General features: G+C 36.3%; 7 protein-coding genes and 1 long non-coding RNA gene across 19 annotated transcripts; 5 read left to right on the forward strand and 3 right to left on the reverse strand.

Moving 5' to 3' along the window:
* Window positions 1–544: 544 nt before the first annotated feature.
* On the forward strand, window positions 545–4,240 carry LOC109603062 (uncharacterized). The gene is made up of 16 exons (XM_049970798.1): window positions 545–687; window positions 739–958; window positions 1,007–1,238; window positions 1,292–1,437; window positions 1,495–1,671; window positions 1,731–1,933; window positions 1,985–2,142; window positions 2,195–2,494; window positions 2,548–2,683; window positions 2,735–2,920; window positions 2,973–3,524; window positions 3,575–3,692; window positions 3,754–3,780; window positions 3,837–3,905; window positions 3,969–4,008; window positions 4,060–4,240. The coding sequence occupies exons 1-16, from the start codon at window positions 616–618 to the stop codon at window positions 4,187–4,189; spliced, it is 2,766 nt and encodes a 921-aa protein (XP_049826755.1). The 5' UTR covers window positions 545–615; the 3' UTR covers window positions 4,190–4,240.
* A 62-nt stretch (window positions 4,241–4,302) lies between these two features.
* Window positions 4,303–8,530, forward strand: LOC109603266 (nipped-B-like protein B). Its single transcript, XM_020019749.2, has 11 exons — window positions 4,303–4,414; window positions 4,463–4,697; window positions 4,752–5,217; window positions 5,272–5,395; window positions 5,454–7,119; window positions 7,169–7,280; window positions 7,329–7,973; window positions 8,029–8,097; window positions 8,149–8,299; window positions 8,351–8,420; window positions 8,473–8,530. Exons 1-11 carry the CDS (start codon window positions 4,352–4,354, stop codon window positions 8,490–8,492), a joined length of 3,621 nt encoding a protein of 1,206 aa, XP_019875308.2. The 5' UTR covers window positions 4,303–4,351; the 3' UTR covers window positions 8,493–8,530.
* A 79-nt stretch (window positions 8,531–8,609) lies between these two features.
* Window positions 8,610–12,059, reverse strand: LOC109604189 (mitochondrial glycine transporter A). 3 transcript variants are annotated; one of them, XM_049961293.1, is made up of 5 exons: window positions 11,954–12,059; window positions 9,790–9,908; window positions 9,470–9,733; window positions 9,235–9,410; window positions 8,610–9,175 (listed from the first exon to the last, which is right to left on the reverse strand). In XM_049961293.1, the coding sequence occupies exons 1-5, from the start codon at window positions 11,969–11,971 to the stop codon at window positions 8,889–8,891; spliced, it is 864 nt and encodes a 287-aa protein (XP_049817250.1). In that variant the 5' UTR covers window positions 11,972–12,059; the 3' UTR covers window positions 8,610–8,888. The 3 variants fall into 3 exon arrangements, with proteins under 3 accessions (XP_049817250.1, XP_019876280.1, XP_019876288.1); XM_020020721.2 differs by lacking the exon at window positions 11,954–12,059 and adding an exon at window positions 10,468–10,623; XM_020020729.2 differs by lacking the exon at window positions 11,954–12,059 and adding an exon at window positions 9,981–10,326.
* A 694-nt stretch (window positions 12,060–12,753) lies between these two features.
* On the reverse strand, window positions 12,754–13,202 carry LOC126264269 (uncharacterized). Its single transcript, XR_007547027.1, has 2 exons — window positions 13,119–13,202; window positions 12,754–13,061 (listed from the first exon to the last, which is right to left on the reverse strand). It is a non-coding gene; the product is annotated as an uncharacterized LOC126264269 (long non-coding RNA).
* LOC109604204 (SUN domain-containing protein 1) lies at window positions 12,912–15,095 on the forward strand. Of its 4 annotated transcripts, none has more exons than XM_049961098.1 (9): window positions 12,912–13,018; window positions 13,095–13,148; window positions 13,258–13,602; window positions 13,657–13,806; window positions 13,858–13,953; window positions 14,002–14,111; window positions 14,163–14,330; window positions 14,387–14,556; window positions 14,969–15,095. In XM_049961098.1, the coding sequence occupies exons 1-9, from the start codon at window positions 12,988–12,990 to the stop codon at window positions 15,009–15,011; spliced, it is 1,167 nt and encodes a 388-aa protein (XP_049817055.1). In that variant the 5' UTR covers window positions 12,912–12,987; the 3' UTR covers window positions 15,012–15,095. The 4 variants fall into 4 exon arrangements, with proteins under 4 accessions (XP_049817055.1, XP_049817116.1, XP_019876300.2 ...); XM_049961159.1 differs by having other exon boundaries at window positions 13,684–13,806; XM_020020741.2 differs by having other exon boundaries at window positions 13,258–13,599.
* A 200-nt stretch (window positions 15,096–15,295) lies between these two features.
* On the reverse strand, window positions 15,296–18,303 carry LOC109604178 (tetratricopeptide repeat protein 39C-like). Of its 5 annotated transcripts, none has more exons than XM_020020710.2 (10): window positions 17,901–18,303; window positions 17,441–17,675; window positions 17,259–17,369; window positions 16,879–17,209; window positions 16,600–16,806; window positions 16,377–16,545; window positions 16,066–16,324; window positions 15,824–16,018; window positions 15,546–15,772; window positions 15,296–15,492 (listed from the first exon to the last, which is right to left on the reverse strand). In XM_020020710.2, the coding sequence occupies exons 1-10, from the start codon at window positions 18,072–18,074 to the stop codon at window positions 15,385–15,387; spliced, it is 2,016 nt and encodes a 671-aa protein (XP_019876269.1). In that variant the 5' UTR covers window positions 18,075–18,303; the 3' UTR covers window positions 15,296–15,384. The 5 variants fall into 5 exon arrangements, with proteins under 5 accessions (XP_019876269.1, XP_049816971.1, XP_049826800.1 ...); XM_049961014.1 differs by having other exon boundaries at window positions 17,104–17,209; window positions 17,426–17,675; XM_049970843.1 differs by having other exon boundaries at window positions 17,426–17,675.
* Window positions 18,304–18,462: 159 nt separating this feature from the next.
* LOC109603184 (apyrase) lies at window positions 18,463–20,114 on the forward strand. Its single transcript, XM_020019658.2, has 4 exons — window positions 18,463–18,906; window positions 18,966–19,269; window positions 19,326–19,473; window positions 19,533–20,114. Exons 1-4 carry the CDS (start codon window positions 18,624–18,626, stop codon window positions 19,968–19,970), a joined length of 1,173 nt encoding a protein of 390 aa, XP_019875217.2. The 5' UTR covers window positions 18,463–18,623; the 3' UTR covers window positions 19,971–20,114.
* A 1,474-nt stretch (window positions 20,115–21,588) lies between these two features.
* On the forward strand, window positions 21,589–24,609 carry LOC109603190 (luc7-like protein 3). Of its 3 annotated transcripts, none has more exons than XR_002191799.2 (6): window positions 21,589–21,759; window positions 21,823–22,036; window positions 22,089–22,644; window positions 22,722–22,891; window positions 22,957–23,041; window positions 24,251–24,609. XR_002191799.2 is itself a non-coding variant. In XM_020019704.2 (6 exons), the coding sequence occupies exons 1-5, from the start codon at window positions 21,655–21,657 to the stop codon at window positions 22,980–22,982; spliced, it is 1,071 nt and encodes a 356-aa protein (XP_019875263.1). In that variant the 5' UTR covers window positions 21,589–21,654; the 3' UTR covers window positions 22,983–23,020; window positions 24,251–24,609. The 3 variants fall into 3 exon arrangements, 2 of the variants coding, with proteins under 2 accessions (XP_019875263.1, XP_019875252.1); XM_020019704.2 differs by having other exon boundaries at window positions 22,957–23,020; XM_020019693.2 differs by having other exon boundaries at window positions 22,957–24,609.
* Window positions 24,610–24,733: the final 124 nt, after the last annotated feature.

Here is a 24,733-nt window from a genome sequence, read left to right on the forward strand (position 1 = left end):
AGGTTCAAAAAGTTGAAAAATCGCTGGAATAAGTGTATCGATCTGAAAGAACGCCCTCGAAGGCAACTATATTGAATAATAAAATCAAATTCTATCAAAAAAAAGATTTTTTCTATGCTAGCCTACAACCTTTTCAGCCCACCTGTTATTATTGGTGTGAATAAAATAAATGTTTAAAGCTTACCTCGATGTGGACTTCTGTACCATGTAACTTGCTAGTTCAATGAATCAATTTTTGGTCTGTTATATGATTGATATAGTACAAATCCTTTTACCATTTTCACAAACTTGGCAAATGTACCAACTTCATTTAATCACACAGAACAATAATAATAACCAGCGGAATTAGCACTGATCAGCACCCTAGTTGCCTGTTAAAATTTAAAATCTTCGAAATTACCCAGTGTGCTGAAAAGAAACACTAAAGATGTTCTGTTGAAAAACAATCAAATAAAATATGAAATCGCCATTATAATTATTATTTATAACTTATTGTTAAAAAATATATATTCTCCATGGAGTTAAAAATCAAACTATTTGACATTTGACAATTTTTTACAAAAATTTTTTACATTTTGCTACTAAACTACTGCTACTTTAAAACAAACCGACAAGATGTCTAAACCTCAAGCCAGCACTACAATAACACTGCCCCAAATGGTAGACTTGGCTTTGAATTCGCCAGAGGTAACCATCAATAAAAAATCACGTTAAAAAAATTTTGAGTTATTTTTGTAGGTGGGAATCGTAAATTTCACGGTCCTGCATTCGCTGCTGCACGTAATTGTCCAACAATTAAATTTGACCGATTGCAGCGTCGAATTCAGAGGAAGCGACGCCGAAAGACTACAAACTTACATCCAATCAGCCAAACCGGGCCCTATAATTACACTCACGGAGTACATAATGGGCCCGGAAGGGCCACAAGAAAAAGTCAAAAAACCTAAAGGAACTAAAGGTAATTTTCCTTTTCCACAAACAACAATGAAAATGTGATTATTTTTAGAGGAGAAAGGAACCCACGATGAGAAGGAAAGCGAAAAAGCTGATCATGAAGTGCAGACTCTGGTAGTAGTAGAGCAATCCAAAGGAGAACACGGGTCGTCTCCGCCCAATTTTCCGGTCGCGATCACTCAAGAACACTATCAACAAATGCAAACGGATATTGCCGATCTGCACAAGAGGGTAAATGAACTGTCTGAACTACCCAAATCTCTTGGCCTCATTACTACCAAACGGTATAAACAGAACAGAACTGTTTTCCTTACAATAATAATGTTTGTTACTTCAGTACTTCAGCGGACGAAATTCAAACTCAAGCGCAAGAAGTGTTCCAATTCATGACGATTAATAAAAGATTAGACGCGGCAGATCAGGCTATTATCAAACTAGGTACCATGATTGAGGATCTAGCCAAAGAGTCACCCAGAGGAACCAGTAATACTTGTTTACGATTGTTGATAAAAACAGTACTGCAATCTATAAATTTTCTAGTGATGCCTTCGACGTTCTCTAAAATGTCCACGCCGCGAAAGTCTCAAGCACAATTAAGCGTAAAACCTGACGCTACAGTCTCAAACGTCAGCGTATATCAATTTGTTGATTTTCCCACTTATGATGCGGAGATGGCGGAAATGGAATTGCGTCTGGCTAATATTGAGAGTGCTTTTGGTACTATTCAAACAAACATTTGATAATTTTATATATAAATTAAAATAATAATTTGTTAGTAAGCGTCCATAGAAAAGATCAGGATGTGATGAAAAACAGCATGGTGGAACCAATATCTTTAGTTGTGGATGAAAGAATGAAATTGGCATCGTCAGGAAAAGCCGTTCCGGCTGGTTCCAAAGTTACACCACACGCATTTATGATGAAGCCAGTTCCTCCTTTAATGGTTGGTCCAAACGGACAGATACTGTACATGAATCAAGTAAGCGCATTGATTTTCAAAATCATAGTATAAAACCGTTTTAAACTATAGGATATAACAAAGCAACCTACGTCAGCATCATCTCCAACAGGTGAAGGAGGAAAATCAGCGAAAGTTCCAAGCAAAAAATCCGCTCCTCAAGTAAACGAAATGCCTTCAGTAATACGTTCTTCTGTTACCGACCTGCCTCCACCGGTTGATCTGATGGGGTAGTCATAATATCAATGAACTACAAAAGAAGTTAATTTAATTCCTTTACAGAATCGATTTAGCCAACATGCAAATGGAAGAAGCACTCAGAATCGTTCAAACAGAACTGCAGCGAGTGAGAAAGTTCTGTGGCCACGATTTCCTCCAGACCATTAAAGAATTGAACGCCCTCAAATCTGCTGCGGAAGACGTTGCAGCGCCGCCTGAAATGAAGTTCGTGCAGATGAAGATGGATTTGTCCAGAATGAGTGAGCAAATCAGCAGTTTGGACACCATGTACAACAATCAGATTGCAGAACTGAACGAGAAATTCAATCATTTGAGAGAGGTTGTGTTTTCTGGCGGTGCAATGTGAGAAGTTGTTGTTGTGGTAAAATTTAGCTCATGTTTTTTTTATTGTATAGGGCAAGTGCAACGAACGAACACTTGGAAGTGGAGACATTTAACAGGATTACTAGCTTACAAGACGAGATGCGGCGAGTGCACGATACTTTGGAGAAACTGTGGGAGGAACGCGACCAACGACAAAACCTACTCGATGTGTGTTTTATTCCACTAAAAGTTTCAATCAATTTAATTTCGTACTTGTAGATGATACAAGAGAACATAGAAGTCCTGAAAAATGTGAAAGCGGACAAAGAGGAAATGGACGAAGCTTTAGCGAACAAAGCTGACGCCTGTTTAGTCCACAGAAAGGTTTCTTTCGATCTCTTCGACGAGACGCGTGAAATGATAATGAAACAAATCGAAGATTTGGTCAACTCGCTAGAAGCGCTTGTGAGAATAATTCATGCATACCTTCACATCTCGTAACTAAAAATTGTTGTAGCGAGACACAATGACTAATAATATGGCAGATCTATCCGAAGAAATATCCAAAAAGGCGGAAATATCAGATATGGAAAATTTGGAGGGTTTGATGGAGCAAAATTTCCATGCTTTAGAATCGAAAATTCAAGCTTTAGCTAAGATGAAGGACATTTCAGAGGCGGCTGGAACCAAATCTAAATTCCTGCGTAACGTCAACTGTATATCTTGTGATAATAAAGCACTGATGAGAAAAGAGGTAGATGCAAGCTTCTGGCCCAAAAAAACAACTAAACCGCCCGGCAAATCCATGGGCCCGTATCTAGCATACGAGCTGGACCAACTGCGTAAGCAACAGAAGTGCGTGGATACGAAAAGCAAGAAGTTTCTGGAACAATCGCTTGTCACCGGAAGATCTGACAAAACTGACGAGCTCTGCAATAGATATTGCGGTGGTAGCCATACAGTTACGACTCCCATGCAGAGAGTTACAAGACCCGGACACTTTTTGGAACAGTGGGGTCCAGAAATATCACCAGTTGTGGATGAAGTTATTCGTGGAACTGATGGAAAGGTGAGAAGAATTGTGTATAGTGGGAGAGTATATTTAATTGTTTGGATTAGATGTACCGTGGCCGTGATGATGACAAACTTAAGAAACTTCTAGTCAAGACTAAAGAAAATGTTGGTGAGAAGAAGGACGACGCACAAGAAGGTGAACGAAAGGAGAATACTAGACTTAGTATGTTAAACCACTTCTAATATTAATAGTAATTAATAATAACTTTGTTATAATTTTAAAGTGAATGCTGTCTTGGAGGATACCAAGAGTAAGTATATAGTCGAAACAATTTTATATTTGCGAATAATCGGATTTGGTGTTTAGAAAAGTCGCATACATCATTGTCATCTGTAACTAAAGGAAAACGTCCTAGTTCAGAAAAAGTGGAAACAAGTACGTTCAAGTTAATATTTACTTATCCACATCGATTAATTACGCTGCTTTATTTGATTTCAGAGAAAGCACCTTCAGTTCATTCCAAACAATCTGAGACAAAGTAAGTGCATAATTTCAAATGATACATTTAAATCAATAAATCTTACTAAAGGGTGGAAGAAGTGATGACTCCAGTAACTGAAGAAGCACCTATTACTGAAGACGAGACTGAAATGATTACACCAGAAGAATTACCTCCAATGGACTTCCTACCAGAAGAAGAAGTCGAAGAAGGAGGCTAAATAATTATTATACTTGTATTATATTCAATAGAGATTCATATAACAATTAAATTTGATTATGTCTCCCAGTAAAATTAGTGACATTGACATAAACATGTCAAGCAGAAAGATAAGTCTTTCTTTATAATTCGTTTTACATTCAGTGTGTTAACATTTAAAAAAATGGCCAAAAGTACAATCGTTAATTTGCCCCAAATGGTGGACTTGGCATTAAATTCACCAGAGGTAAAAGTAGAATAAACCGTTCAATTTTCTTAAAACTTTTCCTTTCAGATTGGTGTTGTGAATTTTACAGTTTTACACGCCCTTCTCCATGTAATGGTTCAACAGTTGTCTCTTTCCGATTTGAACGTAGAGTTTCGAGGAAACGATAGCGAACGTCTACAGACTTACATGGAAAATGCTAAACCCGGTCCAATAATTACATTAACCGAATATGTAATAGACAAAGAGGGCAAAGAGAAGATGCCAGCAACTGATGAAGACAGAAGTGAGAAAACTGACAAGGGTAGTACGTCCAAAATGTTATCAATAAAATGTCTCACAAAATAAAATTTTGCAGAGGTGGTAATTATTGGGCATGCGGAAAGAGTAGACACGTCAGCCTTGAAAAGAGATGTCGAGGAGTTGAAGACAAAATATGAGATACTGTTGGATCTTCCTAATAATGAGGAATTAATCAGAGAAATCAGGAAGTCGCAAACTGAATCAGGAACACTACCAGGACTGCTTCAAGGAATGGTGAACAAGGCCAAATTGGAGTCGTTGGAGGAGATGGTGAAAAATTTGACTGCAGTTGTTGAATTTGTTGGTAGAGATTCTTCAGCTGCCGATGTTTTAGCCGCAGCACCAGTGAAACAGTATGAACTTATGGAAGTGGTCGACAGGCTTGAAGATATTGAAACAGCATTAAAAAACGAAAATATCATGAGAAGACCTTCAAGAAAAATAAAACCTGATTCTGACTTAGACAAGAGAAGGTCAATTAAGAGGTTGTCACAAGATGATGATGACATGGAGGATGAGGGGTAATAACAATTTTATATTTTTCAGATAATTTATAAAAACAATTAAATTTTTAGTGAGTTGCCGAGGAAAAGAAGAGATTATAGAGACGACGACTTTGACGATGAAAGACCTCCTGCAAAAAGAAAATCTACGAAAGACATGAAACATAAATCGTCAGTACTTTTGAAAAAGTCTAAAGTAATAATCTCACTTTATAACTATTACATTTATTGCTAACAAGTTCAGATTTATTTAGCGTTCTAGTACGAAAAATGTGAAGGGTATATCTAAGAAGGATTCTTCAGATGAGTCATTAACTCCCGATGAAGGTGGCGCGAAAGAAGGAACTACAAAGAGTAAGACCGTAAAGCATAAAGATGTTGACACTGAAAGAGTAGGTGAGGATGAAGAACAAACCCCTAGTCAGGCAAAAGCTAAAAAAGTTCAAAAACAGGAAGCAGGAAAAGACGATAGTGATGAAGACGTCGATACTCGCGCAGAAGAACGCAAACAAAAAAAGGCAAAAAGAGATTCAGTGAAAATAAAAGAAGTTGATATCGATGAAGATATTAAAAGAAAACAAAGAAGAGAACAAACGAAATCAACGGACAGTTATGATGATACAGAAGCTCCACTAGTAGATGAACGTAAAAAGAAAACGTCAATAAAAGATCGACATAAAATAAGAGAAATTGACCAAGATGAAGATATCGATACACCAGTAGATAGCAAACAAAGAAAAAAAGAAGGGACGAAGGTACGAAAAGTCGAAAGTGATGAAGATGTCGATAGTATATCACAAGATAGCAAACAAAGAACATCAAAACAAGATGAAACAAGGGCAAAGAGGGTGGATGATGAAGTTGTGGATCGAAAACCAGGAAACATCAAACAAAAATCAAAAAAAGATCAAGTGAAATCAAGAGAAGACGACAGTGATGAATACATTGATAAAGCAGAAGCAGATGGCAAACAAAAAACACCTAGAGATCAAAGGAAGAAGGAAGAAGATGAAGAAGATATTGATGAAGCACGATCCGAAGATCGTAAACGAAGACCATTAAAAAAGGTTTATAGTGATGAAGATGAAAGTTCTGCTGAATCTGGTAAATCGAGGCACCCAAGAGGAAAACACAAACCTACAAGAGAATCTGATCACGAAGAGGAGGAAATCCTTGAAGATACCGAAGTGGTCTACAAAAAGAAAAAAGCGAAACGTGTTAGTGTTGGAGAAATATATTCTGATGAGGAAGTACATGAAAAAAGACAACAAAAACCAAAATCCCCAAGGGAGCAAACAGGAAGAGATAGTGAAGATTATGAAACTCCTCAAAGAACACCTATTCTATCAAAAAAACGCGATGGTGAAGAAGTTCAAACACAAAAAGGAGTTTCCGAATGGGAGTATGAAAGAATTGATGAAGTTCCGTCACCAAGATGGAAAGAGAAAACAACAAGCAGAAAAGCATCGGATGGTGGAATCAGAAAAGGTTCAAGTCAGGTTGAACAATTCTCAAGTACATTAGTCGAATCACCTCGTGAACGCGATAAGCGAAAATCCCCACGCGGTCAGACGAAGGAAGAATTCAAGGACCAAATGCGTGATGGAAGGGAAAAGACACTGAAGGAAAGAGAGAAACAACGCTGGTCTGATACAAGTCCAAGACGGACGTTTATAGAGGACGGCAACACATACATCAAACATAAACGTCCGACGTCATCAACAATTACGGATGATGAAGAACCAGAAGAGGATCATCACATTGGTCGTCCAGCATTGACTGGTTCAAAACTGGCAAATATGAAAGTAGCCGAAGCTCTCCAAATGATACAGGAAGACATGGTAAACATCTACCAATTTGTTGATCAACGTTTCGAAATCTTTGGCCACAGTATTAACAAATTAAAGTTCACGATTAGGGGTAGGTATGTTAAAATTCCAGATACCAATTATATAATTGTAGTTTTTAGCTGTCCAGTGTCCTTTGAACTGTAAAATGGAGGAGTATGAAATTGCTTTGAACGAACATCAGGTAACACTGAACCAGTTATCACAGAAAGTAACATTTCTAGTAGATAATATGTAAGTATTTACAAATAGTTAAACAATTTATAATATTGTATACAAAAGGGGGAAAGATGATGAAATGATGGATCGCCTCATTCTGCTTGAAGAAGACTTTCTTGATTTGCAACATAAAAACGTTACGTTGTGGGAGGAGAGGAAGCTGAGGAAGGCTATAACGGACAATCTACAATATACTGTGGAACATATGAAAAACACGAAGGCGGACAAGGAAGATGTTGAAGACGCCCTGCTTGATAAAGTGGACAAATGCATGCTGGAACCGCTTGTCACCCAGGCACAATTAAAGGACGTACAAGACAATTTTGTCGGTAACGTGCAGGACAGCTTCAATCAGTTGAAAAACCAAGTGATGAATTGGTCTTTGGAGTTGGCCCAACTCGAGGCTGCAATATCGAAGAAACTGGACGCTGACGAAATGGAGGCTCTGAAAGAACACACAAACACACGACTGAAGTCACTGCATGACAAAATCACTAAGATGTCGGTAATGAAAGATACAACAGAAGCTGCAGGAGCCAAATCGAAATTCATCAGGAACATTACTTGTTTGTCATGTGATAAGGAAGTAATGATGAGAAAGGAGCCCGATAGTGTTTCATATCCGAAACCGGCTGCCCTTCCTGGCGGGAGAAGTATGGGCGCCTATTTGGCCTATGAATTGGATTATTTGAGAAAGCACCAGAAATGGTTTCAAAATTACATATCGGTTACGTTTTTTGAGTATTAAATGTTACTATTGTAGCGCAAAGAAAACTAAAAACTTGATTGCTGTCGAACAAGCCATATTGGGTGGAAAAGTGGAGAAACCGGAGTAAGTTTGTGATTTAAATGTATGTAAGATTTTCTTAGAATATTTTCTTAGAACGGATCACATTTGTAATCGTTACTGTGGAGGAAGTTTCACTACCACAACACCGGAACAAAGGGTAGCGAGAGTTGGACACTTTTTAAATCAATGGGATCCGGACAATTTTCCTGTTACTGATAGTGGAGTTAGAGGGACAGATGGCAAAGTAATTTTTACTACTATTGTAGATGTTGTATTAGTAATATTTTTTTGTTAGGTTTACAAAGGACGAGCAAAAGAAACTACTAAAAAGGATGTAGACAAAAATGCTGAAATTGACTCAAAGGGTTTGTAGATACGTTCTTTTGATTGAACTGTAATTGTATTTTTTTTTTTCAGAAAAATTGCCAAAAAAATAATTATTACATGATGACGAAAAAAATAAAAGTTAAATTTATATATATTTTTTAATAAAGTTTAGTCACGAACGCAAAACTTATTTATATTCTCTGTAGTTTATAAATAAAATTACATCATAACATAAAATATATATTTATAAAATCAACAAAATGTTAACCTACACAAATAAAATAATACTCTGTCTTGTACATAAGACAGACATCATTACCTCTATCAAAAATTATCTTATAAATAATCATAATTATAAGAAATAGTACAGTACGATAAACTTAAATATAACCCTCGATTATACAGTTTATTTCAATCATTCGTATCTTCGTCCAACCGACGACATCATTATATAAAAAGATTCAAGCAAGGCATTCACGCCAAACCATCTTAAAACTGTACTATCCCTATTTTAATCCAACGGCCTTGGACACTTGCTCGTACAAGGTCCAAGCCATGGCGGCCATCAAAGTACGTCGCAGCATCCTTGGCACCATTCCCTTAAAATACCCCTGCATCCCGTATTTTCCATGAACGTAAACCGCAACTGACCACAAGCCATTGAACTTGTTTGGATATAGTTGCATCTTCGTTTTGAGAACGTCTGCCGGTTGCGTAACAACTGACGCAAGAATTCCCGCTGTCACTCCGCATGTAAAATGAACAGGAGATGCATAACCAGAGTTTAAAATTTCTGTAATAAATTAAATAATGTTAGATTTTTGTAACTTCAGGGTTGATAATGAGGATTACCTTCTGGTACTAATTGTTTAGTTTGGGAGTAGAACATGAGATAAAGCCCGGAAAATGGGGCGTCCCTGAACAAAGTAGGAACCAAGCCACAAGTCATGCCCCTGAAACCTTCAGTCTTGTAGATTTCTTTTAGAGCTGACAACACTCCATTGTATCCATATACACCACTTTCAAATCTGTAACAAAATCACGTTAATTTTTAATCACCAATTAAGCCAACAAAACTCTTTCTTACCTAGTCTTAACAACAGTAACGGGAATTAAAGCAGCACCGCTCATGCAACGAGCAACCATCCCTATCGCAATGTTCTCAAGTGGCGTGGGGGTTTTGCCCGTAAAATACGTGGTTTTAATATAATCCACCGAACAAAAATAGAGACCGACGCCGGGCACACACCTCGTAATCGAAGGGGTCATTCCTTTCCACAGACCGCGGATCTGCTCCTGTTGCAGGATGTTCGCGAAAACGCTGACCATCGAAACGGTTCCGGTACGTCCACTGTTACGAGAAAATAACGTGTTATCTAACTTTCGGGTTTATCAGCTTAAACTTACTTTATGATGGCGTGAGTCGGGTTTTGCAGGCGTGTCTTGACCAAGTCCAGGGGTTGGAATAAAACTGTCGAGAAAGTGCCAGAGAATGAGCCTGCTAAGAAGGCCTTGATTACAGGATACTGAAAAAATACGGCAATTAATTAATTGGTAATTATAAAGCAATCAATAAGAAAGAGGCTGATGAGACTTACATTGGCAATGATGTCCATCATTAAGTACTATAATCAGTCTCAACAGTTACAAAAAATTACAGCCTTTTTTTTGAAGAAAATTGTACCAATCTCAGTACTTAATTTAGAGGCAGGTATCGGAGTAATCGGAATAGTAGATGGGATTGGCTCTGAATTTCGAAATAATGCTCATTCTTTCCTTTTGCAAAAACGAATACATTTATAGGACTTTTCACAACGTAGAACACAATAAAACAGTTCGAAAGACACGTAAAAAAAACTAGCTCCGTTTTCGCACACGAGAGAAAACAAACGCGTGGACACTTTTAACGTTCACGTTGAAGCTTGAACACTGCCAGAGGCTAAGACTCAATTATCTATAATGACCAGACACATGCTGTTTATATAGCAACCGTTCGGTCGTTAAGATAACTTCTTAGAGATAATCCGAGACCCCCAATTAAACAAATTTCGTGCTATCGCAACTTTATATTTATTTTTTACTTACATCTTTCAATATGACCTGTTTTTCGTTCGGTTCTGTTTGTGAGACCCCCTCGGGTGATTCGGCCTCGTAATTTTCCATCTCATGTTACTATTCGCCCTTTATTTCTGATTACATGACACGCAAAACATGTTTGTTTACATAATGTATTTTTATTATTAGATTTTGCGCAACATAACCTATAATACCGAACAGGTGATATTGTAAGAAGGGTTGCGTTTAAAATTAAAATACGTCCCTGTATATCTAAATTATATATTATTACAAATAGGAATAAAATAAATGAAATTATTATGTCATTTATGGGAAATTAAATGAACATTTTATTGATGTACTGTTCATTTATTTTTGAGTACATAAAGCGTAGCCTGTTGAAATTGGAAATATCATACAACTTTCATTTATACTTCAATATTGAATAGCGATCCAAAAGATACATAATAATGTATTATATATTCAATTTTAATATTTTTTATTCCTAAAAAATGAGAAAATTTATTCAGCTATTTATGAAAAATTAAATAGTTTGTGGCAAATTAAAATATTTTTTCAAATAATATAAATTATAGCAAATATATATATATATATATATATATATATATATATATATATATATAAATTTAATAATTTAATATTTGTTTAATATGTATCAATTTTAAATGGAACAGACTGAATGAATGCATTCGAAATTTTATCTTTTATTATAGATTAAAGTATTTCCTTTTTAAATGAGACATACTATAAATAATTTTATTTACATTAAATACATTTACATTTCCAAATTTATAGAAATATTTGTTAAAATTTAATTACCAAATATTAAATACATAGAAAGAGAGAAATTATATATATATATATATATATATATATATATATATATATATATATATATATATATATATATAAGATTTTACCTACCATATTATAAAATTATTAAAATTATAATTACGTCCGTTTATTTCTCTTACCGAATTTTAAAAATCACGATAAATATAAAAAAAATTTCGTCTCATACACAAAGTAACAGGCAAATTCTGTTACGTAATAATTTCCAAAGAGCAATTTATCAAAAATATGTCCCAATTCCGAAAATATATTTCATTTCTCGTCTACCAATAAACTCCGAATTTTTCGGATAGAAAAACGACCGATTAGATTATTTAATTATGTCTCCATGCGAGTATTTGCTCGTGCGATAGCTATGTCAAGTGTCAATGCGATAACATGCCACAGGGGGTCCCGCAATCTCTGGAAGGTCAAAGTTCCCGAAAACGATTGTTTTCGTGTGAGCGGACAATACAAATATTTTTTCGCCCGTGTTATCATCCAGACCTTGCACTCGTCGAGTGGGAAAAATTTTACACCACAACCCCCCAAGGCTGTTCCAATAATAAACTCAACAAGAACAATCTTAAGATAATTAAATAAGATGTTTTCAACAGTATCGTACTTGAGATTGTTCATATTTTATTCAATGAATTATAGTTACCTCAGTTCTGAAATCCATGGCGATTAATCCACACAAAATCGTTAACACACGGAGCACACGAAATGCAAAGTTGAAAGCTAGGAAAACTTGTAGCGAATAATTAAATTAGTCGGCCGCTTGTGTAAAAGTACTTCTTATCAGTTGGAGGATTTCTTGTTCGAAAACATATTGGCAAATGCCTCGCAGGGGGTATGTCATAAGGTCACGCCAGACTGTTGCCATAGAACAACAATTATTGTGATGTCACGATCTTTGATAACAGATGTGCATGAGAAGCTCTTCAAAGGTCTTGTTTTCGAGATCTACAATCTTTTCGGATCAAGAAAAGAAAAATACTTGGGGTTATTGGGTTAATTTTTTTATTCAGGTACATTAAATTACTAAAAACAATTTGTTAACATTTGTGATAACGGAGAAGCATGAGAAGCTCTCTAATGGTCTTGTTTTCGAGACCTATAATCTTCTCGGATCATGAGTAAATTTTTTTCAGGTACATTAAAAGTGAAGGAAATATAATCTAAATAAAGACTTGTATTAATACAATTGTTATCACAATTAGACAAATAAAGACTGACGCAAGCAAAGAAATAGCTTGTTTTCGAAGATTTGCGAAATTCTCTTGTTGCTCGTGGCATTGATGTCAACTAAATCATCGCATGATTGTGTATAAAAAATTTCAAACGCACAACACTATTTTTAACATTTTAATCAAAACATAACTAAAATTCAATGCAACTGAATTTTTACCAATTAAGTATGGGTCACAAACGGCAAGGATAATTGTAATCAAAGATTCCAAGAATGTTTATTATTAATTCCATTTTCAAATTTATTATTAAAAAAAAAGTGTATCAATGTAGGCTTTTGAAAAACTATTATCGGCTTTGTTTTCTATAATCATGGCACACTTTTATCAGGTAATTACAAAGTCTAATAGTTGCATGTCTGTTGCATGTCTGGCGCATTTCCTGATCGTTTGTTTCGGGAGAATTCAATACATTTTTATGATTTGCTCTTCATAAACGGCTGCGAGGATGAGAAGAGAAAGCAGCTTTCATAGCTTTGGTAACTATTAACCAAAAACGACACAGACTAACCTTAAATAGCGCTAAAATGTTGTTAACTTTTACTTTCTTTTCAGAGGACGGAAAAAGTGTTTACAAACCAACTCATAATTATAACACTAGGTTAACAGGTATTGTTAATAGTTTTCTCTTTAATCAAAATGAAAAACATTGCAACATGTAATTTAATGTGACAGACGTCAAATTATTTCTCCTTGACAATGCGTTAAAAATTTTCAGCGAAGCTCGCGGTCCTGGGTACAACCGGTCACGAGACAGTCGACTCTACGGACAATCTCACGCCTTCTCCATCTCCAATATTACAATTCGAAAACCCAAGTTTCACATCTTCCCCACCGTCGCCTTTATTTCGTAAACGTGAGGGCAGCGAAAGTTCGTGCGACAGCCGAGAATTATTACACAATCCATACAAATATGACATGAGCTCGTTGCCGGATATGCCGAACATGGGGTGGCAGGACCGTTCCTTTTGTCCTGGGCACAGAACGTCATCCCACAGGTTCGGAGCGCTAAGCCGACCATTCGATATCTGGTCAAAATATGCCCGGCATATCATCGCCAGTAGTAAGATCTAAAGTAAATGTTGCTGTTTATAAGTATGGTTCGTTGATATTTTAGCGTTTCTTGCCTTTATTATTTTACCAGTGGTGAACAGCGTGTTCATGAGCTATTTTACTATGAAGGCTGATTTGGAAAAACTGAAGGCTGATAATCAGATATTGCGCGACAAGATAAACAATCTAGAGATCAGCATTAATTTCATTAAACGTAATCATGAGCAAAATCTTAAACGTAACAATAAGTCTGGCGAATTTACAGATGGAACGCACAATGTTAGAGACATGGTGAAGGATGAGATGAGAAGACTGGCGTCCGACCAAACAGGTCGTACAGATTATGCGCTAGAATCCACAGGTCTCTTACTTCGATCTTTTCTACAGACTTGAAACGTTAAATTTTCAGGCGGGTCGATTGTCAGTCTATTGCCAGGGACCGAGAATTATAACAGACCTAAAAATTTGTTTGGGCTATCACTTTGCGAAGGACAAAACGGTCCGAGAGCTATAATTCAAGTATTAAAATGTTTTTATAAATGAATTTTAGCCCCTTCTTTTTATTCGTAGATAGGAACTGCGCCAGGTCAATGTTGGGCTTTCAAAGGGGGAAGTGGAGGTGTAATAATTAAATTGGTGGGACATGTAAACATAGACACTATAAGTCTCGAGCATATTCCCAAATTTATGTCGCCAACCGGGGAAATATCAACAGCACCGAAAGACTTTGTAGTTAGCGTAAGCTTACTGAATTTTTTTTAATTAATTTTATGTAATAATTTGTACCTGATTAGGCTTTGAGAAGTGTAGAGGATGGACAAGGTTCATATTTGGGACAATTCATGTACGATATTAACGGGCCATCGATACAGAATTTCAAAGTGGCAAATTCTTTTCCAGTTGAATATTTGTTGTTCAAGGTGTTATCTAACCAAGGAAGCCCCGAGTTCACTTGCGTTTACAGGTAATGTTAAATTAGTGGCATATGAAAATGTTTATTGTATAAATTACTAGTGTATAGCAATTATAATTAATGTGTAGGTGAGATTGTAGTTTTTAAGATCTATCAATGTCAAGTTTGTATTTCCGTGATGGTTTATTAATGCATTGATAGTTTTATCTTGAGCACGAATAAATTAAGTGATGGATGCAGGGGTCACTGATTACCCTTCAATGTTGACTTGCAAAATATATAAAATTTATTAATTTTTTTTGCATACATTTCAATTTTATTTATTTATAGACTGTTAATGATAAAAAGATGTGCGCAGTTTTGTTTAATTTTTCACTTATGAGGGTCAATTAAATTTATGTTTTGAATTAGTTTTTTTTTAACTGTAAACACAGTTAATTACATACTAACAAAGTTTTTTTAGGTTACGCGTTCATGGTAAATTAGCAACCCCAAGCATTAACTAAAATATTTTATTTAATATGTGATTATACATTTATTATTGTAATATTGTACATGATTTATTGAAATAAAAACGTATTAACCTAAAACTGTGGACGGACTTAATTCATTTATGAACATAACGAAATGACTAGAGTATTAACTTTAACATATTTTTCCACATTGTTTTTAAAATTATCAAAGACGTAAATCGAACAATATTACAAATTGGAAATTATCCAAATCTAACACTGGACGAAACTTGACCTCTTACATAACATTCTACAGTAACAGTGAGAAAATATCAACATCAGCTTGGTAATAAATATATTGCTTCTTTATAAATAACTATCAGTTACGGTGTGAGTACTATCGATTAACATATTGTCATACATTGGTCTATTTCTGCTTCAGCAAATTATTCACTCTGACATTCAATTTTTGCTCGAAATCGAACCCATAGTACTGATTAATCAGTTGCAAATGCTTTCTGCCCTCTTCCCTCGTCTGCAATTAAAAAAAAATCACACATAAAGGAGAACAAAAATGAAACAACTCACTTCCGGATCTTTCATGAGTATGACCGCATATTCGTAGTGCGCAAAAGCAGAAATATGAGCGTCGGGTGCGTCCGGTTGCATATCCATCCTACACTCCAGACATTTTTCAAACGATGTTACGGCACCTTCATGTTCCTCTTTTATCGAGTGACACGACCCCGCTATCAATAATGAAAGCCCCTTCATCGGTTCTTCTGTTTTGTCGCCCACCTTTACCGTTTTGCAATCTACAACAAAAATTCTTACAGATTTATTTTAAATTGAGGTTTGTCAGGTACCATTTATGATTGCGTCAATTGATTCGGATGAACAGCTAGCCAGAGCGTTCCACAAGTAAAGCATTTCGTAGATGAAAAGTCGCCAATAGACCTGATTGATGCTGGCAAGAGTGATCTCCTGTAAGGGACAGTACGTCGCACGTTTCAACAAAAATTCAAACAGCTGATTGTTTTTGTGAACTTTCTTGATGCATTCTACAAAAATCAAAGTTATTTAAATCATGATATTTATCACAACACACCTTTTAATTCGGATAAAATAGGCATATCAGCACCAGGTTCCAGACTCGCACCAGTACACAGAACGGTAATATAACAGTAAAAAGGTTTGGACCATCTGGATGTTTGTTTCATGTACATAAACACGGGTGTAGCTTGAGTAAAATCCAAACGTATTAAATGACACCAACCAACTTCATGTGAAGCTAACAACTTCATTTCTCTTTGTTGTGTTACATTTACCGCCTCTTGGAAACTGAATAACGCTTCATTTATCTCACCCTGCAAACAAAACGATTTCACTTTCAATCCAGAATAGTTTTACAAACAGTACATTGACTCTGTGTGCTCGCCCCCGGAAGAACAGAAAGAAACAAGACCGCCCATACTTCTCTTCGGACTCGGCGATCAATTGCCGAGCTGCAGCAGCTCCCGCTTGTACATTTGTGCCGTCCATGCTATAAAACGGTCGTACTATCGTATGGTACCACAATAATGATAACCTGAAACTTTATCGTGATGCTTCAAATTTTAACCTGTAGTTTAACGTTAATTACGTAGCCAGTGGTGCTCTCATGTCTTGTCCGGTGCGTGCGAATTTTAAACACGTTAGTCCAGCGTTCCTGTCCGAGTTGAAACCCAGGAAGTTGGTCAGTTTTAGGACGGAGGGTGGGAGTAGGGAACAGCCAAGCTGAAGGAGTCCGTAGCCGAAAGACACCGCCGTCATTAACCGTGTAATCGTCTCCTTGTCCATATCCGTCTTTCTTAAAACACCAAATTCTGTTATATTCGAGTGGCGTTTGAGGCGTAACTTTTTACAACTCATTTATACTTACACTTCGTTCGATCCGAAGAGTGTGAGCGATTTGAGATAGGTGAAAGTTACGGAGGATTTAATCGAGTTGTAGCGGTTCCAGAAGCCGTCCCTTTCGTTCTTACTCAGATTACTATTGAAAGACACGGACTTTTTCATGGACGATTGGTATGTTTGAGCTGTTGAATCGGAGGACGGCTTCCGGATTTTATCGTTTAGAATCGCGGATTTCGAGTGAGGGATGTACCCGTTGCATTGGGAGGTGGTCGCGGAAGTTTTGCTGACGCAAGGAGATTCCAAGACGTTTTCTAGGTCATCCGGTATGGGCATTTCGTCCAGGGAATCTGAAAAAACTGCACACACATTCTTTATAGCACCACAGTCAACTTCCACACAACCAACCTGGTAAATTTAACGGTCCGATTTCTTGTTCGTACACGTCTTTGATTTGATTGTAAATCTTTTGGTAGATCTTCCAGGCAGTCCTCAAGGCCCAACCACCCTTGAACATGCCTAAAACGTCGATCATTCACCACAATCAAAAAGCTGGAAAAATTAACACCACCCACCATATGCATCCTTACCGGAAAGATCATTTTGCAAGAAGATTAAAATGCCAAGCAGGACGTTAGAATCTGCCAATATGATTTGATTTTCCCAGTAAGCACTCAGGGATTGGGATTGTGAATTCTGGGCGTAGCCGAATACTCTGGACACGTTTTTCAGCCAGCTAGTGTTGTTAGTGCAGCGTTTTTCCATGTCTTTTAGCACGTTGTTCGCCAGTACTAGTTTTTCGTCCTCGAAACTCATCAGTGCATCCTGTAATTGATTCCTAGACTAGTCTTTTGTTGTTTATACGAAGAAATATTACATATTGATAAGAATGCATAATATAATAAACTTTAATGCAAGTCGAATAGAAAAATTTTGAATAGGATCGGCAACCCAGATTACAGTTTAGTAGCATACGCAGTTATCTAACATAACAAATTTTGGTACAAAACGTCAAAACAATGACATTTTAATGTTTCCAGCATTACTGACCATAAACACGAGATAACAGTATCCGCATCTCATGACAATACTGTCCGGAAACTGGAGGAACAAATTTTCGGCCCGTTGGGCGTCGTTGTTTATCAACAGATTAACTCCTTCGGCCGCCAATTTCCATTCCTCCACACCCCTGGGAGTAGAACTCCCCGAACTTGACGATGCCATATTAAAGAGTTTTGGTGTGGATATTTTTCACGCGCGTCTCATTTTTCCCTTGTTAATCCCCGCAACCAGTTATGCGGGCATTGCGTCTCACTGGAATTTCGCGTTTTACACGACCGAACTTGTGTTGACAGCGTGTCAAACACATTTTCCGAACACGCTTTAATATCGATTTTATACGCCCCTAGTTGTAATGATCAACATTCTTAAAGAAATTTCACTGTTCACTGAATAAAACTCCTATTGATTATAGTTAAAATATTCGTTTATGACTGGTAGGAAACTTAATAAGGGGAGAAATGTCATAGAAACATAAATATTTATATAAATAAATAGACTTTTGAGATTCCCGCTGATTTGTACGCATCTGTGCCAACTCAACGCAAGCTGTCATGTTGACATCTGTTTGAAAATAGGTTAGGATAACTTGAAAATGGATTAATTTAAATAAAAGGTTCGTGATAATGTTATCACGACGTTTACACACCGATCGACAGTTCCGTGAATCAATTGTGCAGCCGTGTTAATCAACCACATCAAATAGATGAATACATGGAACCTAATAGTCTGCGGATGAGCCTACTAGATGAAGAAGAAATGGTTTCGACGAGAGATTGGCGCAGAGCACTTAGATCTCAGCCCGCATATCGGGTGGTAAATAAAACAATACGTGGCCAAACCACTTTTATATCAATTGTTGGTGTTACCGGTTTGTTAATACTCATTTACTTTTATATGAGAAAGGGTGGCACACCATTAAGATCTAGTAGCTACAACTACACCTACCCTTTAACCAGACCAATCAAAACTAGCTCACTGCATACTTTTAAAATAGGTACAACTAGGATTTAATTTATAGAAATTTGTGCACTAACATATTTCATTCTTTTCCAGGTATCATAGCAGATTTGGACACAAATTCTAAAAGTGAGACAGAAAAGAATACGTGGTTTTCCTATTTAAAAACTGGCTACCTCGCATACAATCCCCACACTCACAGGGTGACAATAACATGGGACAAAACAGATCCAATTAGATTAACAAATAATTATGCATTGAAAGGCAGAGGCATGGAATTATCTGAACTGGTTGTTTTCGATGGTAAACTATTAACTTTTGATGATAGAACAGGACTTGTCTATGAAATTGTCAACAATAAAGTCCTGCCTTGGGTACTTTTAATGGATGGTGATGGAAAGTAAGTGTGTTACCCATGTGTTGAAATTAAATATGACATAAAACGTTAATTCACAGAAACGCAAAGGGATTTAAGTCGGAATGGGCGACGGTAAAGAAAGAGATCCTTTACGTCGGATCCATGGGAAAAGAATGGACAACACCGAGCGGCGATTTCGAGAACGCCAATCCCCAGTACATCAAGACAGTAACAACTAAAGGCCAAGTACTCTTTCCCCATTTATTTAATTCATTTTCAAAAATAATCTGTTATGCTCTTTATAGGTCTCTCACATAAACTGGGAGGAAGGTTATAAAAGGATCCGCAGTGTGCTGGGCATCTCGTGGCCAGGCTACATGATTCATGAGAGCGCCGTCTGGTCCCCTGTGCATGAACGCTGGTACTTTTTGCCGCGCAGATGCAGCAATGAGCGCTACAACGAGTCGCTGGACGAGAAACGAGGCTGTTCCGTTTTGATTTCCACCGACGAGGACCTGTATGACGTGCAACAAGTGCCACTGTACACGGAGAGCGCGGCAAAGGGTTTCTCCAGTTTTAAATTCGTGCCGACTTCTAGTGATCATGTGATAGTAGCTTTAAGAACGGTCGAACTGAACGGCAAAACCGGCACGTACATAACTGCTTTCACTGTGAAGGGTGAACTGTTAATGGAGGATTCGTACGTGTCGGATGATAAGTATGAGGGTCTCGAGTTCATTTAGCATTCCCGAAATTTGATTTTAGGTGTAATTAATTTAAATTTTTGTAATATAATTGTATATTTGTACAAGTATTTATAAAAAAAATAATATATTAGAACGGACCGTATCAATACCAATTATCTGTAAATAAACGATTTAAATATTGTTGTTTCTTTAAAATGATCATACATTCATAGTGTGTTACTATTATAAATATTACTATATGTCAGAGTATACTACATTATTTATTTTGTGACTGTACTATCATCATGTTCGTTTACTGTTACAGCACTCGCTTCAGTGATATTTCCTGAATTTGAAATGAAATTCAGATTACAAAGTGTGAATTTCAGACAATCTGAAAAATGTTCTTTTTTGACAATCTCTGATATATCAATATATATTATGTGAAAACACATTAAAAATGGACTACCGAAACTTATTTAATATATTTTTTTCAAAATTTTCATTTATTAAATTTTTCAAAAATAAATATTTAATATTCGAAAAAAGTGTTTTACTTTACGTTTAGAACTTTGAGTCAGTGTACTGTTAAAAAAATTGAAAGATTTTACTTAAATATCATATATTCAGTAATTCTCAAGCCTGCTACGATCGTGGAATGTTCACAATTATTTATTTATTTATTTTATATTTATTATTTTTTTTTTTTTTTCATATTTTGAATATGTTTTATGAATCGATTTATGTTAGGTACGTTATTTAAGCGTTTCGCTAATAGCAATGTTACGAAAAAAATTCGTCGTTAATTCGAATATTTTCCAAAAATTAAAATTAATTAAATATATTTTTAATATTTATATTAAATAAGTCATGTATTTAAAACATGCACATCCATGCAGAACAATTTTTTAAATAATTTAGAATGTAGTTAACAATTGTACGTCGAACAATATTGCTTATAGCAACACTGTAAATAACTTGATATTGTAGATAATGAAATAAATCTTTAGTTTTACTACATTTAAAAATTATTATTTGTTAATAAATAATTACATTTGTTTATAAATATGATCGCCAAAAGAACAATTTAAAAAAGAAATTGGTATACAAATCAAATAACTTAATTTTTCATTATTGTAACAAACCCAAGATATGGATATGGAATATCCCTCATATGTAAGGTATGAAAATGTTATGATTATGTTTAGCATTTCATTGCATTTTAGGTATTCTCTGTAGCGCACGTCGAAAGAAAGAAATCTTTTACTTTTAAACCTATTTTTAAACTAAGTTGAAGCTGATCGTGAATGTTTTCCAATTTTATAAATTAAAACAGGTTCAAAAAGGGAAAATATATATAAAATATTTATAGGTTATAGGTAAAAAGCTTATATAAATGTTTTTTTAAACTGATGTAAACAATATTAAAAGTGCAAAAAACTAGAATCATAAAATAAAAATTTTCCATCTGTCAGTTTTAATATGGAATGTCCCAAACACCCTGTATATCAAATAAAACTCTTTAATTAGGTAATATATTTGATACAAAACGTGTAGTTTTAACAATTTTTTAGTAAAGAACTATATAATATAAATTGTAATTTTTTATTTGATAATACAGTTATTCGATTATATGAGAATTCGGTTATTTGACTGATAGGTTAGTTAGTTACAGGTAGATCTAAGGCAGGCATGAGCCTCGTTATTTGGCTTTGTCCGTTTTGACGTTTCTCGAGAGAAAATGGCTGTGTTAGCAGCTGCCCAACTGCTCGATGAGCTAATGGGGCGCAATAGGAACGTTGCCCCCAATGAACAAATGCACGAGCTCAACTGGGAGGATCCGGAAGTATGAAATAACATAGTCACATATACAGAACGTAATGTAATTGTTAAATATTGTATTTTTCAGTACTGTAAATACTTCATGGTGAAATTCTGTCCGCACGATCTGTTCGTTAATACTAGAGCTGATCTGGGAGCTTGCAGCAAAGTGCATGATGAGGAGGTTCGTAAGTTGTTCCAGCAGGCATCGAGCAGGAATCATCGAAAGCTGCAATATCAGGAGGATTTCTTACGGTTCTGTATTTCTATGATGAATGATGTTGAAAGAAAAATTGTCAAAGGTAAATATCAGGGTGATATTTCATATTAGGTCTATTAATTTAATTTGGTTAGGTAAACAACGGTTGGCATTGAGTGGAAAGTCAGATATACCATCGATCTCGCCAGCACAAAGCCAAAAGAACGAAGAACAGATCAAAATATTGAACGACCGTATCAATGGTCTTGAAATGGAGGCAGAACAGGCGGGAACGGACGGCAATGTTGAACAAGCACAAGGCCTGATGAAACTTTGTGACCAATTGAAAGATGAACGCGACAACCTCAAGCGACAGATTGAGAATGGACAGTGGAACGCGACTGCCGAGCTTGCCGCTGCGCAGGAAAAACAGATGGAGGTGTGCGAGGTGTGTGGGGCGTTTCTCATAGTAGGTGATGCGCAGCAGCGCATTGATGACCATCTAATGGGGAAGCAGCACATGGGTTTCGCTCGATTGAAGACTGCCGTTGACGAGGTAACGGCCGTGGTCAAGCAAGCGAAAGAAGACAAAGGAGGCGGCAGGACTGGCGGTCTCGGTTCGGACGAGGCACGGATGCGCGACAGAGAACGAGAAAAGGAGAGGGAAAGAGATAGGGAGCGAAGGCGAGATCGTGGACGATCAGAGCGGAAGTATGTTACTGATATTGACTAACAAAACTGAACAAACACATTTCAACTGTAACATAAATATTGTAATTTATTTTCAGATCAAAAGAGCGTGAACGGGAGAAGGAGCGTGAGCGCGACAGGAGAGAAAAAGAAAGGTACGAACGAAGGGAAAGGGACTCGCACAGGGATCGATCAAGGGAAAGGAGAGACAGGGAAAGAGACAGGGAGTGCCACAGGGATCGCAGACATCGCTCTGATCGCGAATCCAGTATGTACAACAAACAACATTACGAAACTCTATAAAAACATTATAGCTATATTTACTGTTTTCAGGCAGAAGACACCACCATCATCGTTAATTGTAATAAAAATAGCGCCGGTCCCGCATTTTTGACCAGTAAGCTCTCACCCCCCGCAGGTAGGTGGCTCTCTGGTTTGGCCAGTTTCGGTTTTTTTTTCTAAATCGTTTCAGGTTCACTGCAGGTTAGTGACATAAACAAACCTATTTTCATATAAGTAATGACAGGGTACACTGTACAGTTTTTTTATTTAACATTTTGCCGACTCGACTTGCTTTTAAAGTAACACACACTGCCTCCAAAGAAAATCATTTGCGCTATCGCACATAAATGATTTACTTTTTAGATTAGACACATTTAACTGATTGTGAAAGAAAAAATTTAATGAAAATTACAAAAATAGTGGTATATACTAACAGATACACTAGAGTTTTAAAATAAAAAAAATCGTGGTATATTTAATAGTTTTAGTTGCCGCGATTTTAACATACATAGTTACACATTTTGGGTATTTGGTCAGCTTTTTCACAAAAACAAGATTCTCTTGGGGATTGTTTTGAAGATGTCGATACACTACACTTTTAAAATACAAGAAATCGTGGCAGATTTATTTGCCGCAATTTCAAAAGTGAACACACACAGTTACACATTTTGGGTAGTTGGACAGCTTTTTCACGAAAACAAGATTCTCAGGGGGATTGTTTTGAAGATGTCGATGATATTCCCATATTTTGTTAACTTTTCAGCCTGTGATCTGTGCTCGCTCACACACAAACACAAGTGGCAGTCGCCAGTTTGCCAATATTTATGTTTACTTGCCCAACAAATATGTGCACGAGGTATTTATGACAAAAATCTCTCTGTCTTATCTCAGGAATCCAATTGAAATTGTGTATATGTTTAATTTTGTTGCGTGGCCGGCGATTTACTTTATTTTTTGTTTTGTTATCGTGATCAAGCAAAGTGAAACGTGTTTCAAGCACAATTTAGTTGTGGTGTTTTGGCTTTTTTTCCTGTGCGCCGGCCACTTTGCATTTATAGTTAATTTGTACGAAATGCGAAACATTAACAGAGCGAAAAACAGGTATGACCCACTGAAATCGCCGTGTCACATTTTATCTGCATTTGAATTGAGGTATTTATTCCTTGCAAACTTTCTGAAGGAGCCTTTTGAAAAAATACTTTATCGAATTAACTAGTAAAACAGTTTCAAAATGATAAGTTTTCGAAAGACTCGCTTCTAATAAACCTTTCATCTAATAATAATAAATCCATGAGAACCGCGTGTAGACCGTGAGTGACTGACACCAACGTCTGGATCTTTGCAGTTGGCCAACCGTTATTGAACAGCACACACTCACAGGTGAGAGAACAAAGTCGTGAAAAAATTTACGAAAGTGGGACGGCGGCGCTGTCCGAAGCCCTCGGATCCAGGATGACACTAATTCGCGCACTCCGGTTACAGTTTAAGAAGCAAAAAGGTGACTAGTTGAATTTTTCGTTTCCATGTCCTAACAATTGTCAAAATTAAGGTTCTAGGCTTGGACTTTAAGAATTGCTTGGAGGGGAAACCTAAAATTTGACTTTTATTATTATTGATTTGTATAGTATATAGCGTATAAAGTTAGGTGTACGTAATTTTTTAGTTGTTCACTAAAATTTGTATGAAAATAAATTATTCATAGTATTTGGTGTTTTATTTAAACATTCTTAATTTTAAATTTTCATTGAACTATGTCTAAATTCTTTTAAATTAATAAGCTTTATTTAAAGAACATAAAATGATCATGAATAACCAGACGTCTCCACTC

The sequence above is a fragment of the Aethina tumida genome, chromosome 1, assembly GCF_024364675.1.
Source record: "Aethina tumida isolate Nest 87 chromosome 1, icAetTumi1.1, whole genome shotgun sequence".
NCBI classification, from domain to species: Eukaryota; Metazoa; Arthropoda; class Insecta; order Coleoptera; family Nitidulidae; genus Aethina; species Aethina tumida.